Genomic DNA, 12,357 nt, shown 5'->3' with positions numbered 1-12,357 from the left:
TCCTGTCATTCACCCACTGGAATATCTAACTTGATGTTCTTTAGCAAAAGGTTGCGAAAGCTTTCTGTCAGTGCAGGAGGAACCTGATATGCATGCTTCTAATTCTCTGTTATGCTAGCATTTTGCTGGTGTGTTGTGCTGTGTTGCTTTGTACCACTGCTCCCATCCTTAAACTGTTACTATTTAAATGAGGCTATGTCCAAGTAGTGGTATCAAAGCAATTTTCCCATCAATCTCAGAACTACTGTGAATTACTGTACAACAGTATGAGAAAGTAATTAAACTGAAAGATGACAAGAAATGGCAATTTTCTTTTCAAATTGTAGAAGTATTGTGTTCTCACCTTTTCATGCTATCCGTGTCTTTTTAATGTTTAGCCTACAGTGAGGACTGAATGATCCTTGAAACTTAATAGGACATCTCAATGTAAACAAGAAATGCTTGTCAACTGTTGCAGTAGTGAGAGTGCTGGCAATGATTTCCCTTATCTTTATGCTAGGACTTTGGTTATAGGTGCTGTGTTGTTTGTCAATTTGGATTCTTGAGCTCAATTTAACTCATTATGGCAATATTTATTAGCTGATTGCAATATATCCACAGCTATGATTATCTAAGTATCTATTTTTTTCCAAGGGAGATTAAAGCCCTGTCAGTGAAACAGCTGTGAATTAAGATTTGAAATGTGTTTGTAACTGATCTAATTTAAAATCTCCAATGAGGAAAGAAACCTGAGATGTGAGAGACTAGGAGCTGTGGAGGAGCAAAAGGATTTAGGTGTCCAGGTACACCTATCACTAAAAGCTTGTGCACAGGAACCACAAAGGCTAATGGAACATTGGCCTTTATCTCAAGGGGGTTGGAATACAAAAGTGAGGAAGTGATACTTCAGTTGTACAGCGCCTTGGTCAGACCCCGTCTGCAGTACTGCGTTCAGTTTTGTACACTGAACCTCAGGAAAGATTGATGATACCAGGGCTTAAAGGGTTAAATTATGAGGACAGGTTGCATAAACTTGGCTTGTATTCCCTTAAGTATAGAGGGTTCAATGATGATCTAGTCCTAGGTCTTTAAAATGATAAAAGAATTCGATAGGGTAGATACAGAGAAACTATTTCCTATGGAGGGGGAATCCAGAACAAGAGGACACAATCTTAAAATTAGTTCAAGGCCATTCACACACAAGGTAGTGGAAATCTGGAACTATTCCCCCAAAAGACTGTGGATGCTGGATCAATTAAAATTTTCAAGACTCGGATCGATTATTTTTGCTAGGCAAGGGTATCGGGGATATGGAGCAAAGGTGGGTACATGGAGTTGAGAAACCTGAAGTTAAGTTCTGACATGTGACCATTAGGTAAATAAACTGTCTTAACAGATCCAGAAGAACTTGGTAATTGTCTGTTAAGCCATGATCCATGGTGACTACAAGCCTTGATTCCTAGACACAGTAGCTCAGAGACTGTGAGTAACAGAAATCGGCAGAGTTCTTTAAATCAGAATGTTCACAATTAGTTTATTTCAGTGACAAAAACCTTGAACAAGCTCCTAGTACGAGCAGACACCAAGTACCAGCTTAGGCATGACCACGCCTGCCCCATCCCTGATTACCACATGTCAGTGGGGAGGTGGAGTGCGGCAAGCCATACCATTGTTGTCTCAGTTGACCCCAGGTATTGCCAGGAGAAAGTTGGCTGCAGCTCCTGGGTAGCAGTGGTAAGTCGCAAGATGGAAGGAGAGGGCCTGTTAGTGGCCTCCTCTCCCTCCATATGGACCCCAAAAACTGATCAAAGATTGCACCTTTTCCTCTTTGAGGCACTTCCGTCCTCTCTAAGTTCCTGCCAACTCTTTGAGTACTGCTGCAGCAGTGCCAGAATTTTCCATCATGGCAGCAGTGGGGATCCTACTGAGGGCCTACTCTCCATGCTAAATGAACCCTGAAAATGGGTCGGGTTATGGCAGGGTCAAAGTGGTGAGAGGCAGCCCTCTTTCGCCAACACAAGGGAAATCCAACCCCAAGAGTCAAACTGTTTGTTCTTGGGATGTTGGTGACATTGGCAAGACTGTATTGCTCATCCCTAGTGGGAGACTGGAGTCACATGTAGGCTAGATAAGGTTGGGGTGACATTAATGGACCAGTTTTTACAATAATCCAGCAGCATTCCAGATCATTTCTTCCTGGTGCTAGCCCACGAATTATCCGATGTATTGAATTCAATTTCACTATGTCATGATGGGAGTTGAACTTACAACGTCTGGGTTTCCAGTCCAGTACCATATTCACGACGTTACCATACCTGGCTGCACTTCCAATATTGGTATTTAGCTTGCCTGGTTATTCAGTGGATGTATGGTCGATTTTGGGGCAGTTCTCAAAAATCTTTCCTTGCTCCTGAGCTGCTGAAGCTATCGTTCTGACGAAGTTGCTGGTATTCCGATCAATTTTGACAGTTATCTCATCAAAATAAGATTCCCCTGTTATAAAGCAAAATCTCATAAGATGTTATAGCCGGGAATGCCTCTATACAAAGATTAACAGCACAGCTCCTGCTTGCAAATGAACCTGCAGAATCCCTGCAAGTACATTGGCCACCAGAGCTAGAACCCTCCCCATCCCAAGATCAGGACCACACGAGGTTATTGTACACATTATAATTGCCAACTCATGACCAATAATGGTCATAACCTTGGCCACAGTAAGTGTAAAGCCCAAGGCAGAATGTAGCTTTTAAAAAATCTCAACTAGGATATGGTTATGTCACTTATTTGAAATTCTATATCACCAGGAGTTACATCAAAAATAACCTTAAGAGAAAGTAGGGGTTAAAGGTAGTTACTCAGACTGGCGGAGTGTGGCAAGTGGTGTTCCACAGGGATCGGTTCTGGGACCACTGTTGTTCACCATTTACACAAACGATTTACACTCTGGAATCGGAAGTACAATTTCAAAATTTGCAGATACACCAATTTGGGGGGTAGTCAACATTGAGGCAGACTCCAACAAAATACAAGACGTTAATAAATTTGCAGAATGGGTGTGTAAATGGCAAATTAATTTCAATTATAGATAAGCGTGAGGTGGTGCATTTTGGTGGGAGGAGCAAAGGGATCTAGAGGTACACATTTGCAAATCATTAAAAGTAGCAACGCAAGTTAACAAGGTCATAAAAAAGGCAAACAAAGCATTGGAGCTCATTTCTAGAGGAATAGAATTGAAAAGCATAGAAGTTATGTTAAACTTGTGTAGAACCTTGGTTAGACCACACTTGGAATAGTGTGCACAGTTCTGGTCTCCATATTATTAAAAAGGGATATAGAGGCACCGGAGAAGGTGCAAAAAAGATTTACAAGGATGATACCAGAAACACCGAGGTTATAACTATCAGGAAAGACTGAACAGGGTGGGGTTCTTCCCTCTAGAAAAGAGTAGGTGACCTAATAGAGGCCTTTAAAATTATGAGGGGGTTTGATAGGGTACATGTAGAGAAGATGTTTCCATTTGTGGGTGAGTCCAAAACTAGGGGCCATAAATATAAGATAGTCACTAATAAATCCAGTAAAGAATTCAGGAGAAACTTCTTTACCCAGAGAGTGGTGAGAATGTGGAACTTGCTACCACATGGAGTAGTTGAGGCAAATAGCATAGATGTATTTAAGGAGAAGCTAGATATGTACATGAGGGAGAAAGGAATGGAAGGATATGCAGATAGGGTGAAATGAAGTGGGGAGGGAGGAGGATTGTTTGGAGCATAAACACCAACACAGACCAGTTGGGCCGAATGGCCTGTTTCTGTGCTGTAAATGCGATGTAATTCTATGTAAGCCTTGCAAATAAGATGGAAGAATGAATATATTAACATTTATGATAGTGAGATTAGAGATTTGCATTCCAAAATAATACACTTAAGAGGAAAAGCTATTAGATGCAAGAACTAAGGAAAATTCAGGTTTGTTAGAAAGCCGCCTTATGAAGTCGCCTTCATTCCTCCAATGGAAGCATCCTCCCCAAACTACAAGGTTAAGCCTATGACACCAACGGGGCATATGGTGGTCAAGGTTAATGATGTCATGGCAACATTCATTTGTCCCTTCTCTTCCATGTTTTCTTTTCTTTAAAGAAAACAGGCACCTAGCTAAAGAGTAGGCAGAAACTTTCCTAGAATAAGCCAAGAAATAGTGAATTCATAACCACTAAGCACAAGTGCTGATCCCAACAGAACTTGTACAAGAGATTTTTTTTTGTTGCATAATGCAAGAATACTAATGTGGAATACACAAAATAAAACCAGGTTTTAAGGGTTTGCATCAGAAGTTAACATCTTCACTCCCTACTGAAGACAGGAAGGAATGATGTGGAAACTGTGTTATCAGATACATGCGTAGCGTCTATATAGATGGGGCATCGTCCTCATTCATAAGTATCCTCTGAAATGTATAAACAATTATACAGTTTTATAATATGACATTATAAAACATTATAATTTTATAATGTTCCACCAGTGTAAAAAATTATAAAATTAATTTCTGAATTTCACAGGATCCACCTGACTTTACAGACTCTGCAATTTGTCTAATCTGTACAAAATCATTATGTCACCGATTATATAGAGTGATGAAAATAATGCTTGACTCTTTCCCTAAACAAAACCAACTTTGCTGACTACTCTATGTTGAACATAGTGCCCCTGGTGACTAAAAATTTTTAGGTGAGGAAAACATTTAAAATGTTCTGTATTTATTATAAAAGCTTTTAAATTAGCAACTATAATAAAAGATCTATGAATAGGTTATTTGATGAAAAATTACCATTACTCCAAAACAGTAATGTGTTATGAAACATTTGTGTCCAATGCAACTGATACTGTATAAATAACTTCATTTTTAAAAAATTTAGCTATGCAAACATCTCCATCAGATCAAGCCTGACTTTCAACTGTAGTTCCAAAGCTGGACAAAATATGAGGAGAAAACTACTGGCTGTTTTGAAGCTGAAGTGTCACCAGATCTTCTTGGATCTGGAGGTGAGATGTGACCCAATCACAGATAGTACACGTTTTGTGTTGTGATTAAGACACAGTCGGGGCAATTTTCAACTGGTGCCTGCCCGTGATACGTTGAGACCCTGAAAATTGGGTCATGGTTTGGCCACTCATTCATCCCGGAAATGCATCTGACACTACTTTGGATCAGGCCACTTGAAATGGGCAGGTCCTTACTTAATCAATGTAACTTAGGGTCCTGCGCCTGTTTTAGGACCTGAAAGGCTGGCGCCTGCAGCATCTCGGTTACAGCCAGATTAGTCTGGCCAATTGGCTTTCTGGCACCAAGGCGGGCATTGGTTGAAAGGTTGGCTGAGTATCAGCCATGCTATTATCCGGAAAGCTTCGCCCATGGCACCAGTGCCGCTCGCATGAGGCTGCACCTCAGTACTCACGCTGATCTGCAGGAGAGCAGTCTGCCGGAAGCCTGTGATGGTGTTGAAGCTCCTATTCTTGATTTCACACAAACTTTGCAAGCTTGTGGAGATGGTTGAGCTCAGAGGCTGAATGGGAGCAGTCTAGGCTTCCAACGAAGCTGTCAGGGCTGTCACCACAGGCTCCATAACTGAGGGCCCCATTGGCAGGCACATAGAGCTGACTGCTTCCGGGGTTGAGCGTATTGCCTTGATGCAATGCACGATAACCCCACACTAGTTGGATGTGGACTCCTCCCCGCTGTCTGACATGATGCATAGACTCCCCGACAGGCTCGCTCTTCCGATAGAAGTGAGGCACCTACATCAAAATGTGTGCCCCACGTCATCCGCTTCGGGCGACTGTTTTCTGGCTAATTAGGTGGCCATGCAACCTGCTCCGAGGCTGAATCGCTCACTCCGATAGCTTGCATCAGGCACTTGCTTGTTGGGAATCACCAATGCGTCACCTCTCTTAGCCAGTTGGTAACTGTTTCAGAATTAGCAAATTTTATATGAAAGGGTAATAATGTTTAAGAGATGATAAATTGATAAGATAAGAAGAGTTGACCAGCACGATGGCCTATTTGAAACCAGTTCCCCTCTTTGTTGATTTTCTTTTGTCCAAAATTTCTCTTTCCTCGTCAAACTGTGACTTGTTCAAACATGCAAACAAAGAGACCTGTAACGGTTTCTGCTATCTCCAATGTCACGCAAACTTATCTGTTAACCGACAACAGGCCAGCATTGTGTCAAAAATGTCAAAAGTAGAACCCTTAATGGGTTTTTTTCCAGAAACCTGTTTTATGTTAAAAAAAAAGTCTGCTGCATCGCTGAACTGTTGCATTAATCTGCTGGAAAGTCTAAACATTTTGAATTGAAATGAGTCATTTAAACTGAATAATTGCTTTGATATAATGGTAAAATACAATTACAAAGGCATTTTACCTTACCATACTTCAAAATTATCAGAAGCCCACCTGATATGCCAAATGAGGAAAACGGATCTTTAAAACCCTCTCCCTGCCGTGTTTGGTACAGTTAACATAGCTGCATTTTTTTTAACCTTGATGTAGTGCATTTGCCCAGAGAATAAAATACAGGATTTTAAAAGATGTACTCATTTTATTTTTTAAAAATATTTTGTTTCCCATTTTACCCTCCCTACAAAGCATTCTTCCTGCCAACATACTTAAGAAAAAACTTGTGTGTATATATAGGCATGTATAAATTTGATGATCAGCTAGAAATCTCTCACGACACGTTTTATAATTTCTGCAGATCAATACACTAAGAACGGTCAGCATCAATGTCTACAAGATATTTCTTCTCCAGGCCTACAGGTACTTTTCAAAGAATTTTGTATCTTTTGGTTATTTTCACTAAGTTTAGAACCATGCATTTCGAAGGTGTATACAGTTGGGAAAATTAGAGTGGAAATAAATAAAAGACCACCTGATCCCTTAAGATTGTTTCAATTTGAAGTTTGTTTTCGAGGCCAGCGTCTTGTCTCCGTATTGCCCTAGTATTCAGCTGTGTTTGTCCGCTGCTTCTCTACCCTGCAATTTGTCCCTTTCCTAGTTAGAACATTTCAGACATCCTGTGTGATCCATTCCATCTTTGTGCACAAAAAAGCTGCAAAGCAACAAGCTGTTGTGTAGAATTAGTTACCAAATCTATCATCACAGTTTGTTTAGAATACACAGAGAACTTTCTTCATGTTTTTTTAAATTTACCATCTTAGGAAGTAAAACAGAAGATAAAGGGAGATTCAGTGAATAACCTTTATCAATTAGTTACCTGAACCTGACTAACAAATATTTTTGCCATATATTGTGGTCTGTGGAGCCAGGTTATAAACACAATGCTGCAAATGTGTCATTTGACATACATATTTTGTATTTTGTTGATGGTCAGGTATCCTATTTTCAAAAACTTTCCAGAACATAAAAATCCTTGCCTTATATAAGAGGTTGAATGGAGGGGTTGCTAGTGACCCCGTTGCATTATAAATTCTCAAGTTTGAAGGGTCAAAGTCTTCGTGAAAAGTAGTAGACCTATCATTTTGATCACTGTGATGCCACATGGTATTGACATGTCTTGACAGCCTGTGCACATCATTTACATTTTTTAATGGTTAGCCTTTTGTGTAGTGACACAACACTTTGTGCCTCTCGTGCTTATCCATACTGCCCAAATAGTGTGTTTAAATATGAATTTAGCTTACAGAGCAGCTATTATAAAAGCACTGGGATATGTGATGTCTATCCTGGTCTATACACCCAAGATCATTGAGTGGTAAATGACTTTGCAGATAAATACAGCCTAATTGCAGCATTGAGAGAGTGCTACATTGTAGGAAGTGTAGTCTTTCAGTTTATGTTAAACCAAGGCCTTGTCTTCCTGTTCAGGTGGATGTTTAAGATGGAAATGAGGAGGAATTTCTTCACCCAGAGGGTCGTGAATCTTTAGAATTCTTTACCCCAAAAAGCTGTGGAGACTGAGTCATTGAACACATTCAAGGCTGAGTTAGACAAATTTTGAATCAGCAAGGGAGTCAAAGGATATGGGGAAAAGGCGGGAAAGTGGAGTTGAGGTAAAAATCAGATCAGCCGTGATCTCATTAAATGGCGGAGCAGGCTCAAAGGGCCAAATGGCATACTCCTACTCCTATCTCTGATGGTCTTAAGTAAGAGATCTCACTATTTGAAGAGCAGAGGGAGTTCTTCTGGTGTTCTGGCCAACATTCATTTCTCAACCCATACCATCAAAAGCAGATTAACTCGTTGTTCATCTCACTTGCCATTTGTAGGATCTTGCTGTGGGATGAGTGACACAGTCGCTCATTCATTGTGAAGAGCTTTGAGATAATAAGGCACTATATAAATTCTTCCTTTCTTGGGGAAAGTAACATATCACAGACACGAGATCCTAAGACATTCTTATGTTCTATCCATTCTTTCCAGTGTGTAAAAGATCAAGGAAATTGTACGGTTCCTCTGCCAGCATGGAGCCTCACTATGCGTGAGCCCTGGTTACACATCAAGCTACAGTAATGTTGCCCTGATTCTGGGCTTTGTGCCAACAGCAAAGCTTTCCACATTATTTCCAATTAAAGACTGCAATAATTGCACACTCAACAGAACTGCTAGTACCTGGTGTCCAGCAGATTGTTAACCCTGCAATGGTGTAGGGTATACATAATTTTCCTACTATTAGTAACAGATAATTTAGGTGAGTTCAAATTGTCTAGGTTCAGTTGAAGCAGATCTGGTCACCAACCAGAGATCTGGTCATCAATCAATTAGTTACCTATGGTAGAGTTGTGTGATATAGTATATCAAGCTATGTTACGCAAAATGATCTGACACTAACTAGAATCAGAATCATACAACACAGAAGGAAGCCATTCATCCCATCGTGCCTGTGCCAGCTCTTTGAAAGAGCTATCCAATTTGTCTCACTCCCCCACTCTTTCCCCATAGCACCGCAAGTTTTTCCTTTTTAAGTATTTATCCAATTCCATTTTAAAAGTTACTGTTACATCTGCTTCCACCACCCTTCAGTTAGTGCATTCCAGATCGTAACAACTCGCTGAGTTTAAATAAAAGGTCCTAATTTCCCCCAGACTTGCCAATAATCTTAAATCTGTGTCCTCCGGTTACCGACCCTCCTGCCAGTGGAAACGGTTGTTTCCTATCTACTCTATCAAAACCCCATTTAATTTTGAACACCTCTATTTAAATCTCCCCTTAGCCTTCTCTGCTCTAAGGAGAACAATCCCAGCTTCTCTAGCCTCTCCAGATAACTGAAGTCCTTCATCCCTGGTACCATTCTGGTAAATCTTCTCTGCACCTCTCCAAGGCCTTGATGTCTTTTCTAAAGTGTGGTGCCCTGAATTGGACACAATACTCTAGCTGAGGCCTAACCAGAGCTTTATAAAGGACTAGTAGTATAGTATAGTAGCGTCCATGTGGGAATTGTGAAAGTCTCAGAAATACATCGAAACTACAGCACAGAAACAGGCCATTCAGCCAAACTGGTCTGTGTCGACGTTTATGCTCCACATGAGCCTCCTCTCTCCCTACTTCATCTAACCCTATTAGGATACCCTTCTATTCCTTTCTCCTTCATGTGCCTTCCAGCTTCCCCTTAAATGCATCTGCTATTTGCCTCAACTACTCCTTGTGGTAACGCATTCCACATTCTTACCACTCTTTGGATAAAGAGGTTTCTCCTGAATTCCTGATTGGATTTATTAGTGACTATTTTATATTTATGACCTCTAGTTTTGGACTCCCCCCACATGTGGAAACATTTTTGCTACGCCTACCCTATCAAACCCTTTCATTGTCTTAAAGACCCCCATCAGGTCACCCTTCAGCCTTCTCTTTTCTAGAGAAAAGAGACCCAGCCTGTTCAGCCTTTCCTGATAAGTATATCAGTATAATTGTTTTTATTCATTCTTGGGATGTGGGCATCGCTGGCAAGGCCAGCATTTATTGCCCATCCCTAATTGACCTTCAATGTCAATTAGGGATGGGCAATAAATGTTTGCGTTGCCAGCGACGCCCACATCCCATGAATGAATAATAAAAAAAAATCCTCAGTTTTGGTATCATCCTTGTGAATCTTTTTTCCACCCTCTCCAATGCCTCTACGTCCTTTCTATAATATGGAGACCAGAATTATGCACAGTATTCCAAGTGAGGTATAACCAAGGTTCTATAGAAGCTTAACATAACTTCTCTGCTTTTCAATTCTATCCCTCTAGAAATGAACCTCAGTGCTTGATTTTACTTTTTTATGGCCTTATTGACCTGCATCGCTACTTTGTGATTTGTGTATCTATACCCTTAGATCCCTTTGCTCCTCTATTCCATTTAGACTCTTATTGTCCAAGCAATACGTGGCCTCCTTATTCTTCTTACCAAAATGCACCACCTCACACTTATCTATATTGAAATTTATTTGCCGATTACACGCCCATTCTGCAAGTTTATTAATGTCGTCTTGCATTTTGACGCATTCTTTCTTTGTATTAACTACATCCCCCAATTTGGTGTCATCTGCAAATTTTGAAATTGTGCTTCCGATTCCTGAATCCAAATCGTTAATGTAAATTGTGAACACTTGTGGTCCCAGCAGCGACCCCTGTGGAACACCACTTCCCACCTTTTGCCAGACTGAGTAGCTACCCTTAACCCCTACTCTGTTTTCTGCTTTGTAGCCACCTTGTTATCCATTCTGCCACCTGTCCCCTGACTCCTCATACTCTGACCTTAGTAATGAGTCTACTTGCAGTACCTTTATTGAAGGCTTTTTGAAAATCCAAATATATTACCTCTACTGCATTATCCTTGTCTACTCTTTCTGTTACTTCTTCAAAGAATCCAATAAGGTTGGTCAAGCATGACTTTCCCTTCTGAAATCGGTGCTGACTATTCTTTATTCAAAGATGTAATAGAAAAACATCTATAGAACGAAAATATAATAAAGATTCCATTATCTTTCCTACCACCGACTTAAAACTAATTGGTCTATAGTTCCCTGGACTTGCTCTATCTCCCTTTTTAAATATAGGAATCACATTAGCTGTCCGCCAGCTCCCTGGCACTATTCCCTTTTCTAATGAATTTTTATATATATGTATTAGTGCCTCTGCTGTCTTGGCCATAATTTCTTTTAATATTTGCGGATGCAATCTATCCGGATTTTTCTTTTGTTATTTATGTGTATGTAGAATACTTCACTATTTTGTTTTATATTCCTTGATAATTTAATCTCGAAATTCCGCTTTGCTTTCCTAATTGTTTTTTGACTTCTTCATATTCCCTTTTGTCATCCCCTCCTTTATTGTCTATGAACTTAGAGTATGCCTTTTCCTTTAGTTTCAATTTTACCCTTATATCTCTTTATTCATCCATGATGTTACATTATTGGCTAGTTTGTTCTTGCTTTTTAGAGGAATATATTTCTCCTGAACTCTTAGTCACCATTTTAAATATTTCCCACTGCTGTTCTAGCTCTTTGTCAATTTTTTTCCAGTTTACCTTCCCTAGTTCCACACTCGTCCCCTCAAAATTAGCGTTTTTTCCAATCTATTACTTTTTTCTTTGTCTTACTTATGCCTTTCTCAATTATTATCTTAAACCTTATTATTTTATGGTCGCTATTGCCTAGATGTTCCCCTACAATTACTTCTCTTATCTGCTCTGGTTCATTTCCCATTACTAGATCCAGCAGTGATTCCTCTCTTGGGCTTCTCACATACTGGATAAGAAAGGAGTCCTGTACACACTGTAAAAACTCCATTCTCTTTTCCCCTTTCCCTACCTCTTCTTGCCAGTTTATTTGGGGGTAGTTGAAATCTCCTATGATTATTATTTGATGTTTTTTACTCATTTCATAAGATTTGCCTATATATTTCATCCTCCACTTCCTTTCCACTATTAGGTGGTCTGTAGAATGTACCTATTAATGTGATTGATCCCTTCTTATCCTTTGTTTCAATGCATATGGATTCTGTTCCTATTTTAATGTTGCTTATGTCCCTTTTTTCTATTGCCATTATGTTGCCTCCTAAATAGTACAGCTACTCCACCCCCTTCCTTCCCTCTCCTTTCTAAATACATTATATCCTGTAATATTTAAGTGCCAGTCATGTTCCTTATGTAGCCCTGTTTCAGTTATCCCTACCCACAATTGTAAAATATCTGCAATCTTTGAACTGTCTGTGTTTGTGGAGAAACAGCCTGCTGTACACCTCCCATTGTCCGATAACTAAGGCACAAATAACTTTTCAATCACCCCATATAGACTTACTGTGCAACAAACTTATTGAGATTGATCTACAGCTGCATTGGGAATAAAATCCTGTGATTTGACACATGCTGAGAATGCACTTG

At 39.9% G+C, this 12,357-nt stretch overlaps 1 protein-coding gene across 3 annotated transcripts in view; it reads left to right on the top strand.

Moving 5' to 3' along the window:
• The window catches only part of tert (telomerase reverse transcriptase), a 103,834-nt gene that overhangs the window by 57,201 nt on the left and 34,276 nt on the right, over positions 1-12,357 (top strand). For all 3 annotated transcript variants that reach the window (XR_010966323.1, XM_068000162.1, XM_068000176.1), the window contains exons 12-13: positions 4,892-5,018; positions 6,731-6,792. Coding sequence is in view for 2 of the 3 variants with exons in the window: in XM_068000162.1 (XP_067856263.1) it covers positions 4,892-5,018; positions 6,731-6,792 (189 nt within the window). In the remaining variant the exon portion in view is untranslated. The remainder of the gene's footprint in view (positions 1-4,891; positions 5,019-6,730; positions 6,793-12,357) is intronic.

Source organism: Heptranchias perlo, chromosome 2, assembly GCF_035084215.1.
Source record: "Heptranchias perlo isolate sHepPer1 chromosome 2, sHepPer1.hap1, whole genome shotgun sequence".
Taxonomy (NCBI): Eukaryota; Metazoa; Chordata; class Chondrichthyes; order Hexanchiformes; family Hexanchidae; genus Heptranchias; species Heptranchias perlo.
The sequence above is the reverse complement of the archived record's forward strand: the minus strand, read 5'-3'. Positions and strand labels throughout refer to the sequence as shown.